Below are 19,967 nucleotides of genomic sequence, written 5' to 3'. Positions count from 1 at the left end.
CTTAAATGGCTATAGCTGGCTATGATGTAAGTTAATTAAAACCACGCACCTCAGCTATGAGGTGAGAGCTGTCATTAAAGATGAGTATCCGGTTTGCATCTACATCTGACATCAGCAAAGGCAGGGCAGTAGCAGGTAGACAACTCTGTCAGAAGAGAGTTGGGGTCTTCTCCAATACTCAGAAGACCTTGGTGACATACACTAGGTGTTCTATGACTTTCTCAACTGACTTTTCACTCCAAAATAAAGGATCTGTAAGTCACAAGTCTAAAAGTTAACTCCTCACCCACTTTTCTCCACCCTAACAAAGGTATGTTAATTCCTGAGTGTGATTAAAACAATTGTCTGGGTGTGGCAAGTGGTCAGTAAGGTTGGTTGTCAGTCTCCATAACTTTTAGCTCTGTAGCAGAACATTTGTCTAGAATGCCAGAGGCACTGGACTTGATTTCTAACATTTTAAAAAAACAACAAAAACATTAGTTTTACAATCAAAATGCAAAATCACACTCAACATAAGAGCAACTGAAAATGTCTCAGGTGCACATCAGTTATAACATAATTCTTTTATTAAAAAATGCAAAATAAGACTATGCACCAAGAATAATTAACAGTTTTGAGAACATTCACTACCTAAATAAAGGAATGAATAACGTATAATACAATGAAAGGTTTATCTGGAAAAATTAAAAAAGAAAAACAAACATATAAAAAGATAGGACAGTTTATTTTTAATCAGTCAAAAATGAAGAGTCTGGACAATGTCAATTTCCACTCACCATAATGCTATAGGTATACATTAAATATAATTACTATCTATACATATGCAAAAATATAAAGTTCTATTTCAGACGACAAAACCCTTTATAGAAACCATTTTAAAATTAAGTAGAACTTCTCAACATCTTTGTGAGGATAAGTCCTTCTGAAGGTTCCTTTACAGGTTTTAAAATATAACACTAAACCTAAAAACACTGTCCTTTGTCAGTTTCAAAAGGAAATCTACTTAGTACAGAACAAAAACTGATCGCCTCATCACATGCTACTTAAGTACTATTGTTTAGACATGTCTAAAGTCTTCCATTTTTTCAAGTATGGAAACAGAACTCCATCATTCCACAGCACAGTACTACACAGATGGAGTACTTAGGAAAAACTGTGTGGTCATATGGCACAATATTAATGTTTTACTCCTTCAATAAATCTTGAAATAAATATCAAGTTTTTGCTTTGTTTTTCTTCTAGAAGGCCAAAAATTATAATCTACATTAAGATTTGATATGGTACGACTTATGAGTGTAAAATACAACATCAATATTTTATCATAAAAGTAAATCTGGTAGCAAACTACAAAAGGACCCATCCTGTACTTGGGCACACTCAGGAGTTAGAGCTCATCATGATAGAAATAGTCATCATGGAGCTGTCTGCCATAATCCGTGGCTTCACTGGTAAGAAACAAGTCTTGGTTTTCCAGAATCTCTTCTTCAGAGAGCTTTTTGTCACCATTCAAATCCATCTCATCAATTAGATGAAGAGCCTTGAAAATAAACCAAACCAAAAGGTGTTCAGAGTAAGTCTTCTAAATAAAATGTTTAAACTTTAGTATGATTTGTCAAACCACTTAAGTATGGCAAGAACTTGTTAATGTCCAAGTCTCCAAAACTATTATACATGCCACCCTGCCTGCCTACTGCTTTTCTTATCATTCCATTATTCAATCTATACTGGGTTCTGCATCACCATACAGGTTCAGTATAGGGTTAGTACAGAGTATAATTCACTTGAGCCTCCAAAGGTATGACACAAGCTGTCATCCCATTGACTGTGTCCTAAGATTAGTACACAATACAATTTTAACTTCCTTGTCTGGCCACATGAAAGCATTTCATCATTTAATTAGAAATATAACAATCTTTCTTTCTTTTTTCCTCTGTGTAGCTTTGGAGCCTATCCTGGCACTCGCTGTGTAGACTAGGCTGGTCTGGAACTCACAGAGATCTGCCTGTCTCTGCCTCCAGAGTGCTGGGATTAAAGGCATGTGTGCCACCATGCCTAGCAACAATATATCCATCTTAAGTAATTCCATTTCTTTTTTCTTTGGATGGAGATTTCCAGCTTCCTTTCCTATCACAGTAACACAAAGTGTGTGTTAGGAAGGGGGAAGACAGCAATACTGTAATACTACTTACTTCTTCTTGTGCAATGCCCTGATTATTGGGCACTACCCATGACAACAGCTCTTGGGGATTGAGCCGACCATCATTGTCCTTGTCATAATCATTCACAAATCTGTCCTTCTCAACAAGTATCCACTCTGGATCTTCATTTGCAGCTTAACAGAAAAGCAAAAACACAAATATATGAGTATTAAATGAAACCAGTAAGAAGTGTGGTATATCTCTAAAATAAAGGAAGTGAATTTAAAGTTTACTACAAAAAGAAACCCAATGAAACAGAACTACTTACCAGAAAAATTCTGAAATAAGGATAAATACATAAAGGTTTCCAAAAGTGAGACATTTGCTAAAAGAACTCAGTCTTAAAATTGTTGCAAATTTAATAAATTAATTCTCTTATTGTGTTGTTACTTATCCTGATTTCTAGTTTCCCTAATTTTAACTGGGTAATATTTATTTTAATTTACACTCATTCTGAGACAGCATCTAGACTAGTGTCACACTCCCTGTGTAGCTGGAGATGACTCTGGACTTGACATGCCACCACACCTTCTGTGTGCAGGGCTAAGGCTAGAAGCCAGGGCTCCCCTGTATGCCAGGCAGCATTTTGAAGACAGCCCAGCCCAGGGCAATGCTTTGACATACGTCATGTGGCTATCAACTCTTTTACATGTTCACATATAGCAATGCCCCGTTTAAGTTTCATTTGCAATAACAAACCAGGAAAACAACTTTAAAACCTCATTTTTTTTTTTTTATTTTAAGCTTGTAAGTAACAATTCTGGTAAAGGACAATAGTTTAAAAAAAGAAAATTCCCTTTAAGGTCAAACATACTTCATCTAGTCTACACTGTTTGCAGTATTTTAAGTCCCTTCTCAAAATCTCCATGCAGTGGCGTAGGAGTTTGTTCAAAGACCACCTTCCTTTCTCCTTTGAATTGACAATGACATTAAATTTGCTAGAAAAGTATGGGAATGCTTGAAAACATACATGGAAATAAAAAAACAAGCAAAGCAGCATGTTAGGTAAGTCATGAGTGCCTGTGTGGCCTCTCTTGTCATACAGAACCTCAATAAGCACACTTATCCAAGCCCCACACTTTCTGCCTTACCCTCAGGCAACTTACTTGGATCTCGCCTGTAATCGCCAAGAAATTCTTCCAAACTAACAAACCCATCACCATTTTTGTCATGTTCTTCTAAAGCCTCTTGAATGACGAACTCCTATTATATGTTCATTCAAAGAAAAGAGTAACTGTCACAAACATTTCAATCCCACCATTTTAACCAATCCTATTGTAGAACTTCTACACACACAATCATTCTGGTTGTTCACATTTGCAGGAAAATGTTTATAAATTCTGGAACTCAAAGTAAGAATAAACCCCCAAGTACTGAGTGCTTTACATTTTACATCTTTATTCTCCTGTGTTGTGAAGAATTCTATTTCACTTTCATAAACAGCCTCAGCACCAAATACAGGCTCCTGCTTCTGTATATTCTCTCACTCTCAAGAAGCCATCTCTGAAAGTCTCATGGAGTCTACTGCTAGACAAAGAACTATAGGACAATAATGGCTGCTGGTAGATGGAGAATTAGCCTTTTCCAGTGGTGAGTGTTCTAAATGGCTCTCCAATAAAAAGTGGTCAGCCCTGAAACCACATACACACAAACAACAAAAATGGACTCTACAGGTTGTACTTATACACTTGTGTGTGTGTGTGTGTGTATATATGTGTGTGTGTGACAACAATCAAGAAAAAGAAGCTATCAATCTAAGTGTCATGGGGGAGCATGGAAAGAGAGGGAGGGGAGTTGGGAAAAAAAGGGGAAGGGGTAAGTAATATACTTATATTAAAAATGCAAGAAAGAAAAAGAATGCCACCACCTGCCCCCTTTCCCCCCTCCATTAGTTCTGCAACCCAGTAAGGGCTCTCAAAGAACATGACCTTATACTCCTCAGCACATAGATGTTGCTCTTTTTCCAGGGTGGAAACAGCTGTGGGATAATCTTTTCTACACTGTGAAGATGTGTCTCTGCCTAGTGTACCTTCTGATTGACTTAATAAAGTGCTGAATATCCAATAGGAGAGGATAGGCGGTACTTCTGGGAAGAAAGAGAAGAACTCCAAAGAATATGAGGAAGGGGGGATTAAGCCAGTGGGACTTGGTGGGAATTAGGCATGCAGCATGGTAACAAGCCATATGGTAGAATGTAGATGAATATAAACAGGTTAATTTAAGTTATAAGAGCTAGTTGGGAACAAGCCCAAGGTAAGGCCAAGCTTTCATAATTAATAAGTCTCTGTATTATCATTTGGGGCTGGTCATCCCAAGTCTGACAAAAAAGACCAACTACACCTCAATCCCCTTACTACTTCTAAACCTACATTCATTCACCATTCTAAATGTTCCTCACTCATTTCAAGCTCTTAATAAACAACCAATCCTCAGTCTGCTTCATATGTGGCGTGTTCTTTCCCTTAGCTCACTTTGCAACTCTGGCATCACCCAAGCCTCTGACTCTCTAACCTTGAGTCCTTTACCTGCATCTTCTGTGACATGCACATCCCCAGAGCTTTGCTTTACTCTCCAATTACCACCCCTCCTAGTCTCAGGTTTCACACTATGATTCTCATTTCCTCATTACTTGCCACTCCCTAAGCCTCTCAATCTGGGCTTTGTATCTGAACTGTAATGAAAATATCTCAAATTTCCAGTCTGGAAAAATCCAAGGGCTTCGCCTACATTTGTATGAAGCAACCCTGAAATACACATTATTATTCTTTGAAAAACCCAATTGTATACATTTTATGTATATGAGAGGCTAGGACTCCAAGGATTACTTAAGAGAATGTATGTGAGAATCTCATAAAACTATAATCTAATATTTTGGGTGGTGTATCTATATATACTTCTTCTGGGATAGCACTATAGTTATTTATTCATTTATTTATTTTAAAATCATATTCTTAAAGGAGAAGGGAGTTTATATCTAACAAAAGTTAAGAATCACTGATTAAAATAATTCTACCATTCAAGCAATATCATTGAGCAATAGCAGATTTATTTTAATTATATTACCATATTTTAAAAGAATTTTTAGAACGATATGAATGAAAATATTTCAAAGCTAGCCCTGGTGGAACAGGCTGGCTATCCCAACACCTTGGGAGTCTGAGGTAGGGGGATTGAAAAGTTCAAGGCCTGCCCGTAACACACAAGTTCAAGGCCAGTTTATATGTTCAATTCCCAGTACCACTAAAACAGAACAAACCTTCCAAATTAAATTCTAACTTGAATTCACAGTAAAAATCACTTAACTGGTCTTGCATCCCTGCCTTTTCCTATACCTAACCCTTTAGAGGGGGAAATGGCGATACAAATATGATCACACATCATGTGCTGTCAAGGGCTCCATCGGCCACACCCCATGCCACTTTTACACAAGCTGAAAATTTCAGGGTCCTTTATGTCTCTTAACACTTATTCTGTAAATCATCATTCTTGGCATTTCTGTTTCAAGGTCTTCAAACTGCTGATGAAATCTATTCTGTCCCCTTGCCTGGCTCCTATTATGCAATGCCTATTATTTAACATCTTTCACCAGCTCTCCCCATCTTTAGTCAACTGTTCCTTGCTCTCTAAAAAGTCAAGGTCCAGTATCATCTGCCTGCTTTTCTACAATTTAATTAGCTTGGCCCAGCTTAGCTTTGGCACTTAAATCCCACCAAGCACTGGTCTTAAACTAGGTCATGTCCTTTGTGCCAAATAAGAAATAAGAAACTTCACAATGACAAGAAAAGTGGCACAGCCTTGACCCTGAGCTATGGAGAAAAATGTGCCTGCTTGTTATTCAAGACTGCAGATTCTGGTCATAACCCACTCAACAAAAAGCTGCACCCCCCTCCATAAACACCCAGGAAATAAAGCCGCAAAGCTGGAGACTTATGCCACACAACAGACCTCAGTACACATGTATTGTCGTTAAAGTTTTCCTTATCAATATGATAGGAAGTAAGGCTTTTCAAGAACACAGGGCTCAACCAGTGTTAGAACAATTAAACCAGAATCCAACAGCTCAGTTTTAAAGAGCTGACCCATCACTTGTTTGTGGTGCTGGAGACTGCAGCCTTGTGCAGGCTACTGAACAATACCCCCAGACCCCTTTTATATACTCAGGGAATGAGAGGACTTATGTACAAAGTCCTCTGAAAAGCAATCAAAATGTGACCCATTTTTCCAGACCAAAAGTTAGGTTGTGAACTATAGGAGAGTTCTACTGATAAGAACATTGAAAGCTTAGAAGAAGGTCTGAAAACCCTGAAAGGTATGAAAAAGGCCTTGATGGTAATGGTTATGGCAGAAGGGGTAGCCAGAGGAAGACTGCTGCACATATATATATATACACAGATTAAAAACAAAGTCCTTCACTTTCTCCCTCCCAGCAAACCATTTCATCATCACAGACACCCCTCTTACTACTTCTAATCTTCGTGAGGAGAACAACTGGACATTTTGAATCTGCTTGTCTCTAAATTCTGTTTGTTTCACAACTTTTTGTTTTGTTTTTTGTTTTTTTCGAGACAGGGTTTCTCTGTATTGTTTTAGAGGCTGTCTTGGAACATGCTCTGTAGACCAGGTTGGCCTTGAACTCACAGAGATCCGCCTGCCTCTGCCTCCCTAGTGCTGGGATTAAAGGCGTGAGCCACCAATGCCTGGCTTCACAACTCATTTTTAATAACTTAGCAAACAGCTTTTAATCACTCACTAATGCTGTTAGACTTGCTCCTTACCGTCATGTAATCAACTTCTTCAGGGTGCTCAAATGCAATAAATTCTTCTAGATTCAGACCAGGACCAGAATCCTGGTTAGCTTTTTCAAATCGCTTCTTATCCTTTAAATGAAGCTTCAAGGAAAAAAATAAAAGGACAAAATTAAGGATCTCAGCACCATATCAGCTTTGAAAATTACTTTGAAAGATGCACACAATGTGAGATTTAAAGTAATTTTCATACATTATCTCATTTATCTTTATAATAATCTTCTGAAAGTAGGTGGAGCTAATCACAAACATCCATACATGGCATCACAGAGTCAAACGCACCGCAGTCAGATAGGTCTAGACCTTACTATGGCATTCAGGGCAAACTGCTTAACCTCTTTGGTTTCTTCTATAAAATTGGGACAAAAATCTCTACTAAGAAACTTGTATGACAGCTGCTACTGTGTAACCCAAATAGTAACCCTGAAGTGTACTGAATATATAAGTGTTAGTCATGGGTGGTGGCATGCACCTAGAATTTCAGCACTCCAGACACTGAGGCAGGAGGATCAGGACTCTGAGGCCAGCCTGTGCCAAACAGTTAGATCTTATCTCAAAATAAACAATCAAGCAAACAAACAAAAAAACCCCAAACCCCAAACAATAAATTAGATTGTTGATAGAGTAATTGAGATTACATGATTTAATAAAAGCCACAGGTATTTAGATCTCATTAATTTAGCTCAGTAGTTTTGGAATACTTCCAAAACAGTAAACTTAAGATAAATAATTATGCCGGGCGGTGGTGACGCACGCCTTTAATCCTAGCACTAGGGAGGCAGAGGCAGGCAGATCTCTGTGAGTTTAAGGCCAACTTGAGTTCGAGGCTGGGCTGGACCGACAGCCTCCAAAACAATACAGAGAAATCCTGTCTCGTGAAACCAAAAAAAAGAAAAAAATAAGATAAACAATTATATCTTGGTAGAGCCTTTAATAATTGTTTCTGGTCCTCTAAATGATTTTTCAAAAATATGTTAACATCACTTAAGAGGCTGAGGCAGGCGAACCTCTGAATTCAAGGCCAACCTATGAGATCCAGACTAGTCTTGGCTACACAGAAAGACCCTGTTTCAAAAACAAAACCACTTAAACAAGCAAACAAACAAAAATGTGTGTCAGAAACATGGTCCCTTATTTTGAGAGCCCTCCTGTTACTAAGACACCACATGTAGAAGCTGTTCTTAGTAGGCTCTACATTCTGTACATCCAGAAATAAATTGTCAAAGGTTTAATAGGATCTCATTCTGGAGGTTAAATAAACACTTTTTACTTTCCTTTTTAAAGTATGTTCAAGTACAGAAATGATTCAGCAATTAGGAATAATAATGCTTTTGATATAATGGTCTAGGATAATTCTGTAACCATCAGCCATCAGTATGATATTCTTACAATCATATACTTTCTATTTTTAATATTTTTGGGAATAGCCTTCTATTCCAAAAACTTGGATGTAGTAAAGTCTATCTTTTAAAACATTATTACAAATGTTTTCAGCAATTTTTAATTTTATGTGTTTTACCATTGTTAACTTTTTTATTCAGAATAGCTTAATCATAAATTATTTACCTAAACAGTGTCCACTGACACCCAGTAAAAGGCTCACACTTCCCCTAAAGAATTTGGTTTTTAAACATCTAGACTCTACAAGTCAGCCACATTCTCTCAGTTATAACAGGAAAAAAATTGTCTCCAAATAGCTTCATTTATGTTTCAGAACTTTAAATATTTTAGATCAAATAATTTATGTTTAACATTCAGCTTTAACATGGGGAGAAGTAGAAAAACAAGAATTTGAAGTCCTGGGTAGAGTCAACTAAGTCTTTTTGAATAAATCACTGTTCAAAATACCAAATGTTTTGATTTCCTTATGAAAGAACCCTTTGATCTGGAGAAAAAAAAAAAAAAGAAAGAAAAATGAAAAAAAAAAAAAGCCCATGTTTTAGCAGAGTGAGCTAACTCTGGCCAAATTTGCCTATGGAAAGAAAGGCTCTCTTTCAACAAGCTGAAGGAGTTATGGAGGAAGGAAACAGGAAGGAGGGGAAAAGGAAAAGCATTTGAGGACATGTCATATTTCACAGCCATTTGATTGCAATTAATAGTGTCAATTGCTGGGCATACTTGTAATCCAGCACTTGAGAGGTTGAGGCAGGAGGATCACAAAATTGAGGACAGCCTGGGCTATACAACAAGATTATGTCTTTTGAGGCCAGAGAGATGGCTCAGTGTTTAAAAGCACTGGCTGCTCTTAGAGAGAACTGAAGTTTAAGTCCCAGTACCTACAGGATAGCTCACAACCTTCTGTAACTCCAGTTCCAGGGAATTCAATGCCTTCTTCTGACCTCTGAGGGCATCAAACATGCACACCATACAAAGACATACATGTAAGCAAAATACCCATAGTCATAAATAAAAATTAAAAAAATTAAGTCTCTTAAAAATGCCTCATATTAAAGAAGTCAATATATATTTTGATTGTAAATTAAAAGAAAATAATGAAAATTTCATAAAATTAAAAATTCCTATTTTCTTTTTATAAATGTCTAGAGTCTACTAGAACAGTGATTCTCAACCTGTGGGTCGTGACCCCTTTGGTCAAACAACTGACCCTTTCACAGGAGTCACAAATCAGATGTCCTGCACATCAGATATTTACATCACAATTCGTAGCAGTAGCAAAATTACAGTTACAAAGTAGCAATGAAATAATTTTATGATTGGGGGTCACCACAACATGAGGAACTGATACAGTTAAAGGGTCACAGCATTAGGAAGCTTGAGAACCACTGTACTAGAAGACAAAATATAGTGATAAAAAGAAAATCATATTAATAATTTATTTTATGCAGAAATTTGTGAAGAACAAAACTGTAATCTTTTGGTAAACAAATATATTTCATAGGAGGGAATCTATGATCCTAGAATAAGATCTAGGTCTACATAATTAGCATGCAATGATCATATCTTATAAATAAGTGTAGCTTAGGAGGATGTATTTAGCAGTTGACTGTAGAAGTTAGAATACCCAACTTTTGCCAGGCAGCTCCCCAAACTTAATTACCCTGCTTAACTTGTGTTGCTCATACTATTCAGAAAAACTTCAAATGTTTCACAATGTGAAAACATAATTACTTTGTTGTCTATATTTATATGGAAACTTATCAAAAATAAGATTCAAGTACAAATTGATTTTAGTTTAATTTTCTACTAGATTTCAATATAGAGATTTTATTTTGTTCGGATATCTGCTTTTTATGACCACTCTATTTTTGTCTAATTTTTAGTTTGTAACTCTGAAACTTACTTAAGCTTCATCTTTTATAGTTTATTTTTTGAGGCAGGGTCTCACTGTGTAGCTTTGGCTGGCCTGAAACTCACAAGGATCCACCTGCCTCTGCCTCCTGAGTGCTGGAATTAAAGGTATGTGCCACCATGCCCAGATTCTTTACATTTTGAAGAATAAAGCACACTCTTCTCTCTGGGTTTATCTTTATATTCCACACCAATTTTGGGGAGGTTAGAATTATAAAATTCTAAAAAAAAAAGTAGGATTAGAACATCAAAAAGACAGTCATACCCTTAGTCAAATAATAGTCAATAGGATTACTATTGGTAAGTGTTCATTTTGGGGCATATCATTTCCATTAGGATACAAAGATCCATCCAACTCATTCATTAAAAACAAACAAAACTGTGTTTATTAACATATATTTATTTTTATGTGTCTGTGAGTTTATGTGTACCACATTAGTACTGGAGCCCTCAGAGGCCAGAGGTCACTCAATCAACCACCTGGAACTGGAATTACAAAGCTATGTAGATGCTGGGACCTCAACTCAGGTCCTCTGAAAAGCAGTAAGTGCTCTTAACTTCCGAGCCACCTCTCTAGCCCCTTAGTTCATTCTGAAAAGACAGTCTTACAGGAACATGTAATGAGTACTTCATGGGAGCACAGCATTTGAACAAGACACTTTTTAAAAGGACTATTTGTATTTTCTACAAATGAGCAATATACCTCTTCAAAATGAAGACACCACCATGCCTTATATAAAATTCCTTCCTAAGAATAAACACATACTTTCTGTGTGTGTTCATGTATGCAGGTACTTGTGCGTATGGATACACACTATTTTATTGGAACAGTAATTCTTTGAAGTGGTAAAAAGTTGAGAAGGAATGAAAATAGAAAACAGGCAGGAAATTACAACCTAACTAGCAATTTAAAATATTGTATTCACTGTCTCTGCTATTCCCTGGCAGGAAGGTCAGGGCAGCATATCATGGTTTTTAGAAAAGTCCCAGAATTCTGATGGTGCTTAGCAGAACCTTGATTCAATCTCAGCATCTTTGGTTTTCTCTTTATCACTATCAAGGATAGAAAGACTGACTTACACTCCCTTTAGGCTGCTAGAAATAAACATTCAAACTAGAAAAAGGGAAACCAAAAGTATATCTTCCTCCTACAAATTAAACCCTAACTAATTAAAGCTGATGTAGCTAACAAATGCCTAAACACTTTCAGTAAATATAAACTTCCGTGAATTGTACATGTTTCTTCTGTTTATGAAACAGGTCTTTTCCCCCATTAAATTAAAAAAGTTACGTGTATGGGTGGTTTGTTTGCATGTACGTCTGTATACCACATGCATGCCTGATACCCACAGAGGCCAGAAGAGGGCATCAGATCCCTGTGACTGCAGTTATAGAGGACTGCGAGCCACTAAGTGGGTGCTGGGAATTGAACCTGGGTACTCTGGAAGAGAAACAAGTGATCTTAACAACTAAGTCATCTCTTAACTCTTCATTACATTTTTAATATTATTTATTTATACTGGAAGGTGGTGGTGGTATTACAGCACATATTTCGAAGTCCGAGAACAACTTGTGACACTTAGTTCTCTTCATCCACCATGTGGGTCTTGGAGATTAAACTCAGGGTTCACATCTTGGCAGCAAGCACCATTACCACTGAGCCATCTCACTGGCCCAAGACAATCCTGCCTCAAACTTCAAATATTGATTCCAACTGCCAAGTACTGACTGATTCTTCTACAATATTCTTTCTGGAAATTAACTACTCATCATTTCGGCTGCTACTATATATTGTTTCCCCATATTATTATTATCTTCAATGGGGATTATCCCATTTTTAGAGAGAAGGAAATTGAGGCAAAGGAGGTTTAGTAACTGTTAAGTGGTAGAGCTGGATATGAAGCCAGCCAGACTGGCTTGGAGGCTGGAATCCTTAACTGCAGACTAGTGACATATGGACAGCTAAGAGTAATTATTAGGCAGGGAGTGGTGGTGCACTCCTTAGCCCAGGCACTCAGAGGCAGAGGCAGTTGGACCTCTGTGAGTTGGAGGAAGAGTAGTACACACGGAGAGTTCTGGGTCAGTAAGACACTGTTTTAAAACAAACAAAAACAAAACCAAAAAAACCCTACAACAAACAAAAGAGATTAATCATTAGCAGAAAAATAAGAAGCTGGAGTCAGTGGTAGCCTATATAGTTCACATGGCCAGTGCAATTCTAAAATAAAAACTATGTATAATGATAACTGATGACCACTGGAGTACATATGCAAATGAAGCAGAAAGGCTCAAGTGATTTCTAACCACCTTAATTTGTTTTGGGACATATCATTTATAACAAAGTATTTGTTTTTATTTTTATTCATTTCTATATAAATAAAAATCTTTTAAAATGCTTTTGGAATATTAATTTCTCAAGCATATAGTCATTTGTATTGATATACTTTTGTTTTAACAGACTTCCTTGAAGTCTTGAAAAGTTCTCAATAAAAATAGATCTTCTCATTTTTGCTTAAGCTATTTATTTGCTTTTAAAAAATTAAAACTCAGCTGGCATACCACACAGCTTTAATCCTGGCACTTGGGAAGCAGAAGCAGGTGGATCTCTGTGAGTTGGGGGCCAGCCTGGTTTATAGAGTCAGTTCTAAAACAGCCAGAAATACTTAAAAACCCTGACTCAAAAAACAAAAACAAAAAAATTAAAACTCAACACTCAATAGACTGCAAAGCTACTGGGTCTTTAGAACTGAGTTATTATATATAAAGTAGCACTATGGAAAATTACAGTGCAGTAACTTCAAAAAACTAAAACCAGAGGTATCCAACAATCTTATTTCTGGGAATGTACCCAAGATAATCAAAAGGAAGATCTAAATGGCAGATTTGTACACCACACTCATTACAGGATTCAAATAAATGATGACATGAAGTTGGGAAGAGATCAGATGAATTGGGCACTAGAGAGTTGGAGAGAAGTAATGATAGGTGGACGTGATCAAAGTATATTGTATAAATGAGCAAAAATTCTAAAGAATCAAAAAAATTTCAAGAAGACAAACAAAACATGGCATACACACACACACAAACACACTCTAGAATATGCGGCCTTTTTTGTTTTGTTTTAGTTTCCCAGTTTAGTTCTGGCTGTTTTAGAACTCGCTTTGTAGACCAGGTTGGCCTCAAACTCAGGGATCTGACTGCCTCTGTCTCCCAAGTGCTAGGATTAAAGGTGTGCACCACCACTGCCTGACAGATACTTGGTCTTTTCTAGAGTATGTCCTTTCTAGGTAGAAAATTTTGGCCCATGCTAAAACATGGATACACTTTGAGGACATTATGTTAAGTGAAATTAGGCAGTCATAAAAGACAAACATGATTCTCCTTACATGAAATACAGGAGACAGGCAAATTTATTGTAGATGGTAGGAGTAGAAACAGGGAATTACTTTTTAATGAGTACATTGGGTACAGGATTCAGTTTTGTAAAATGAAAAGAGTTTGCCCAACTGGTTGAACAAGACAAATATAACCAACACTACTGAAAACTCTTTAAAATGGTTGAAATGGGCATGAGATACAGCTCATGATGGAGTGCTTGTCTAGCATGCACAAAGTCCTGGGGGTTCAATCACTAATACGTTAATGGGAAATGTAAAGGGAGATGACTCAGTGAATAAAGGGCTTGACATGAAAGTATGAGGTCCTGGGTTCAGGTCCCCAGAACCCACATAAAGCAGGACATAATGGTCTGTAATCTCTGCACTTCTATAGCACAATTGTGGTAGAGACAATACAACTTAGGGAGCTTGAAAGCCAGCTACTTTGGAATATGCAGCAGTGAACAAGAGACCCTGTCTCAAACAAAGTGCAAGTTTTAAAAGTGTCAGTCTCTGGCCTCCACAAGTACCCAAACAGGAGTATACACACAGCAAAAATAAATAAGATAATGGAAAATGATATATTTTGCTACAAGTACATTTTTATTTCATAAAAATGGAAGAGAGGGGATGTGGTGCTCCACTAGCAGCCTGTAGGCAATTATCTGAACTTAGGTCAGACTCCACCGGGACTTCCCATCCATAGCATCGGAACAGCTTTCTACCACTGATCTGTCAGAGCCAACCATTAAGTGAAGTACCTCAAATGTGTTTGCATAGTTTTCCCAGGCTTCCAGTGACATTTTAAGGATGGGGATATGCTACAAAATAAGTAACTATGATATAAAGCTGATGGTTAAATTATTTTAAAATGAAATACAGTGATACATATTAGAATCACCGAAATGCACTTAAGGAATAGCTTTGGAAATGAGGACAAATTAGTGAAGAGGGAAACAGATACAGGGTTAATTTAGGCCCAGAGATAAGAGTCATACATCTGGCTAAAAAGAAACCATTAAAGTAACCACTGAAGTGGGACTGCTGGCTGCCCAGTGACCACGGCAACACTAGGACCTCAGGCCTGTTTGTCTTCACTCAAACAAGAGGACAGAGACAGGCTGTGACCAAAGAGGCCAGCGTGGACCCACCTGCCTAAAAGACTCCTCTTCCGTATCATCCAGAGCTGTGTTCTCATCAAAGTCAATCACACGGTCGTACATCTGGATGTTGTATTCATCCCAGGTCACAGTACCGTCACTGTTCTTATCATATTCCACAAATTGCTGTTTGGCTTCTTGCATAGCGTAATGCTTAAAAGACATTTGAATCCACTGGCTGAGTTCACCTGTGAGAATTTCCCACAACACAACATGTTCACAAGAATTCCGATCTGAGAGACGATTTCTTAATTGTTTTTAAAGAAGCAACTGCAGTGTTTGTAAAACCTGGCCTAATAGTACTGATAAAAATAAGGGGGTGGAGAGAGCTGTGCAGAATCCCAGGATGTTGGAATTCCCACGTCTCTTAAGCACAGGTATTTATCCTGTGCTATTTATCCACTATGTATTAGAAAAAAAGTTTACTTATATTATAAAAGGATTGTTTTCCTTTAACTTATAAGTTGAACCAAAATTATGGATGAGTATATATATTTACTGTGTGCTTCCTTTTTGAGGGCAAGGTCTTGCTATGTAACCAGATTGGCTTAGAATTCACTACATGGACCAGACTGATCTCAAACTCAGAGACCCCATCTCTGCTTAGTGTTGGGACTCAATACAGCTGGGTGCCATAACACCTTAATCAAGGTGTTGTCAGTAGACATGACTTAAACTGTGAGCAGACATTCATTTCTGCCCCAAAGCAGAGAAATGCTGTTATGGTATAGTTCCTCTAAATGTCACAGTCGTGTAGAAGAGATTTTTACAAAGTAGCAATGATATTTCCTGCCTTTCTTGCATAACTGCCTGAATTATCTTGGTGCCTGAAGGAATGGGGAACAAGTCCTTAAGTTCCAAATGCTCATCTTCAGATACATTTTTTAAAAATTCTTCACAGAGGCAGTTATCACACTGCGTCACAGAAAATAGGTGAGGTTGATTTGACGAATATTTGCAAGCAAAGCATGAGTAGATACCACTATGTTTAAAGACTGGTGCCTCTCTGCTGGTTTGTAAGGGCTCAGGTACATAGAAATGAAATGATGATTTCCACCTTCCACCCCCAAACCACAATAACTATTATGCAACCACACAAAGAACAAACTTCTAAGCCCCCATCGGCACTAACATTTTTTATGTTGCAATAAATATAATTCACACGCAATAGGATGCTTTCTATTTGCTTATTGTTATAATAAACTAATAAATGCAGATTCTTAAAATCCTACATACCAAAGGAGCACCGTATCATGTGATGTCTTAAGAAGGGTTTGGGCAAATGGCTCTAAAATGAATCATACTATGGACAGTGAGAAAAGTGATGTGAGAAACAGGTATGACTTGCAAACTTATCCTACTATGGTCAGTGATGTTTACATCACTGGAGAAAGCACTGATTTTACTCGGTAGCCTAACTTCCAGGTATAGGACCTATTTCCCATATCACAGTACTTGTAGTTTGTTGGAACACTAGCAAGCTACATGCAACAGACAACACTGTTTTGAAATGCACATCAATCTCCTACAAAGGGTATTCTCCATTGGTGGTGGTGCAAGACAGTCCTTACTTTCAGTGAGAAAACCATCCGAGTCCGAGTCAATTTTCTTTATGATCGACTGCAGTCGTCTTTGCTGCTCTTCGTGACCAAGTTTAACGTATTCATCGACGTCTTCCTTTGGGGGAGGGAATCATACACAGGAGAGTCAAGCACTACAATCAGTGGGGTACAATGGTGGAGGGAAAGGCTACCACATGCCTCGTTTGCCCCAGAGGTTTTAGGATGACCCACGCTTTCTCTTCAATACGTCCCCCTACCACCTGAAGTGATCCTGTCCTTAGTTCCAGGAATAGAAAGGATCTAGCCCTGGAGCTGCAACAGTTCCACCAGCTTTACAGGCCTCAGGGTCTCCTAGAGCGCAAGCAGAGCCCCGCCCGGCCCCCATTGTCAGGCCGCCCCAGCCAAGGCCTCGCCTGGTCGCTCCGCTTTGTCACACAGGACAAAGCCCATGGCGGTGCGGAACCTTGCCTGGCATCCTCACCTGGACGCCCAGCAGCGCCTCGCGGTCGTAGTCCGCCCGGTGCTCGCCTTGCGGGTAATGCAGCTCCTCCGCCTTGCTGGCGCCGGCCACCGCGGCGTACAGCAGCAGCAGCCCCAGCGCCGCGGGCCATGGGCCCAGCCGCATCGCGCCCGCTCGGCGAGGACGCAGAAAACCGCGAGGAAGAAGGCAGGCGGAGCCCGGGCTTGGCAGCCTTGCTTCACGGGCAGCCACAGAGGGGCGGCGCTGCATGTGGGGGGGGGATGGGGGACGGCGGCAGCGGCGGAGGCCCGGCTTCCACTGTCCCTGCCCGAAGCCTGGCGACTACCGCGTTGCGGAGGCCAGCCAGGTCCAATCTTATATGGCTGCGAGGGCGGGGGCGGGCCCGGAGCTCCGTGCCTGTCGCTGATTGGGCCATGCTGCCCTGGAGGCGGGTCCCTGTTCAGAGCCTCCTACTAGAGCAAGCTGGCAAGCCAGCTGCAGGGGCCGCGAGACCCTCGCGGGCCCCGTCCCCTTTTCCGCCATACCCTTGGGAATATAACCCCAATTCGCTAGCACTTTGCCTTTTCCTTTCAGTCTTGTTCCTGGCGGGAAACTCCCTGACCACTCCATGCGTTCCTCCTAGCTTCTCTGTGAGAAGAGCGTGTGGATTGGGGTGAAAAACAATACATAATTGTATCTCAAATAATCTTTGCCGGAGAAACAGACCAGCAGTATCCATTTCCCAGGCTTCAGTGTGTCTTATTTAATTTTGTCACAGCAAGAAGTACAGTATCAAGAATTGCAGCCAGATGTTTGCACCTGATGTTCAATTCATATGATCTGGTTAAATTATTTGGGTCCTTAAGAACCTGTTGGCACTTTTATAAAATAGGCATATTTTTTCTTTTTTCTTTTTTAAAAAGAGTGAATTAAAAGATGCAATGCCTTTAGAAGAGTAACTGTTACATACTGTGAAGTATTTGATAAATGTATGCTTTCTCCATGGGGGAAGAAAAAAAACAAAAAACAAAGGAGAGTTGTGCAGAAAAATAGCTCACCATGCCGGGTGGTGGTGGCGCACACCTTTAATCCCAGCACTTGGGAGGCAGAGGCAGGCGGATCTCTGTGAGTTCGAGGCCGGGCTGGACCGATAGCCTCCAAAACAATACAGAGAAACCCTGTCTCGTAAAAAAAAAAAAAAAAAAAAAAAAAGAAAAGAAAAATAGCTCCCTGAATGATTTTATGTATGAATGAGTGCACACGTCATTTTTGTTTTTTGTTTTCATGCCTTCTTCAGGTCTGTGTAGTTTCTCCACATCAGCCTTTGTATAGTAAACCCAGAGACGTTGTAATTTGAACTGTTTTTGTTTACTGATTGTTCTGTCTAGATTCAGGTCTTTTCATAGGAAGGAAAGGGATTTTGTAGTTGTTGTTTGGGGGAGGGGGTTGTCTTTCTCTTCTCACAGGCTCTGGATTGGGAGCAGGAATCTTGTCCCAAACTGAAAACGGAGTGGGACAAATTACAAAAGTTTCTTGGGTCAGGCTGGAATTTTATGTTTAGTCAAAGGTTTCAGAGCAAAGATAAATACCAGTGTAGAACAGCATTTTAAATATCAGGGTGTAAAGACAGACAACACTTCAGAGTCAACATCATTAAAGGAATAAAAACTTCACTACTAGGTCATTATGTCTGTGAAAAAATAAATAATCCCATTTAATGAAAAGAACTCTGTTTGGGTGGATTATTCTCAAGTAAAAGGTAAATTCTCAGAACTTCTGATGCAATTCAATCACAATGGATTGGATACAAAGTATTAGAGGAGTTCTTTTAAACTCAAGGACTTCCCAGATGGAGATGTGGGGGCAAAGGAATGCTAATGAGATTTAAAATGACTGTGAAGTAGCAGTGCAAATGAACATTGGAAGTGCTGGGATCTGTCTTCCTTTAGCTATTTTCTTTCTTATGTAGGGAAGTCTAACTTAATTCCAGGAGATCATCTTTTGAGATCTTTGGGCACTAAATGGCTCCTCACAGGGTTCAGGAGGGTGTTTATTCCCAAAGCCCACGCAGAGCTCTATGGCTGTGTGCATTTGTGGATGGAAACTCTGGAGCTTGCCTTTCTTTCATTTGGAGTTTCAAAAGGCTCCAGAGGGCTGAGACATTTAAAGACTCCTGAAGGACTCCCAGGCAACTCTTCACCTCTTAGATCCATAAATTCACGTTTTTGAAGAGTGTTTGGAAACACTATGGTAATAATATCCATCCAAGAGAAGTCAAACTAGTCTTTTGTCATTTGCATATAGTTAGTTCTCTTTAGAGGAAAATAATTAGCCATTGTGAAAGAACATGGAAACACAGAAATCAATTTTCAATTTTCTTTTATTTACACTTTATTAGGACATTTATATTCTATAAGTTACACAAATATTAACAATACAACTCAATGAATTTTTTAAAGATAGTAAGTCAAGCTGTACTCATGGCAATTCTCCTGTCTCTGCCTCTCAAGTGCTGGGATTTCTGGCATGAGTCATCATGCCTGGTAATTCAATAATTTCTTTTTGAGGTGAATGTACACTGTGAAATCTGCCCAGCACTCTGAATCTCCCTCTTTCCCAAAGTATCTACATCCAGAGATGCTGACACCTGCTTGTAGTCTCAGCTAACTGGAGGCTGGAGAAGGAGATTGGCCTGAGGAACCCTCAAGTTCAAGAGCAGCATGGACAACACAGAGAAGTGTCATTTGGTAGGAGAGTAGAAAGGGCTGGAGTATGTACAGTTCTGGCCTGTTTCTTCATGGATATGTGGTATCTGTTCTTGAACTATACAGATCCCATCATACAACATTGAAAGTATTTTGCCTTGCTAGTGAGCAGTATGGTCATAGAAAGGTCATAGACAAGAAAGGCCAATGAACATGAAAGAGCAGAGAGGGGTGTATGAGCGGTTTTGAATAGAGGAAGGGAAAGGAGAAATGCAATTACATTACAATCTCAAGAATAAAAATGAATAAATATCACAGAGAACTTTGGAATCAAACCCAAACATTCACTTTCTAGGTCTCCCACTATATAACCTTGAATAAATGGCTTCAC

At 38.9% G+C, this 19,967-nt stretch overlaps 1 protein-coding gene across 1 annotated transcript; it reads right to left on the bottom strand.

The window, feature by feature from the left end:
• Window positions 1–705: 705 nt before the first annotated feature.
• Window positions 706–17,231, bottom strand: Rcn2 (reticulocalbin 2). The gene is made up of 7 exons (XM_005069566.4): window positions 16,893–17,231; window positions 16,421–16,526; window positions 14,841–15,037; window positions 6,974–7,087; window positions 3,305–3,401; window positions 2,190–2,332; window positions 706–1,537 (listed from the first exon to the last, which is right to left on the bottom strand). The coding sequence occupies exons 1-7, from the start codon at window positions 17,139–17,141 to the stop codon at window positions 1,385–1,387; spliced, it is 1,059 nt and encodes a 352-aa protein (XP_005069623.1). The 5' UTR covers window positions 17,142–17,231; the 3' UTR covers window positions 706–1,384.
• Between the last annotated feature and the right edge of the window lie 2,736 nt (window positions 17,232–19,967).

This window comes from Mesocricetus auratus, unplaced genomic scaffold (assembly GCF_017639785.1).
Source record: "Mesocricetus auratus isolate SY011 unplaced genomic scaffold, BCM_Maur_2.0 Super-Scaffold_100022, whole genome shotgun sequence".
NCBI lineage: Eukaryota > Metazoa > Chordata > Mammalia > Rodentia > Cricetidae > Mesocricetus > Mesocricetus auratus.
This window is presented reverse-complemented; position numbering and strand designations above follow the sequence as displayed.

What these genes read in the sequence shown, in the direction of transcription:
- Rcn2 (XM_005069566.4), bottom strand. Translation starts at nt 17,141, where the DNA reads ATGCAGCGCCGCCCCTCTGTGGCTGCCCGTGAAGCAAGGCTGCCAAGC. An exon ending in AGGCGCTGCTGGGCGTCCAG is followed by an intron (nt 16,527 to 16,892) that starts GTGAGGATGCCA and finishes CCTCCCCCAAAG; the next exon opens with GAAGACGTCGATGAATACGT. An exon ending in CGATTACAGGCGAGATCCAA is followed by an intron (nt 2,333 to 3,304) that starts GTAAGTTGCCTG and finishes TTTTCTGTTAAG; the next exon opens with CTGCAAATGAAGATCCAGAG.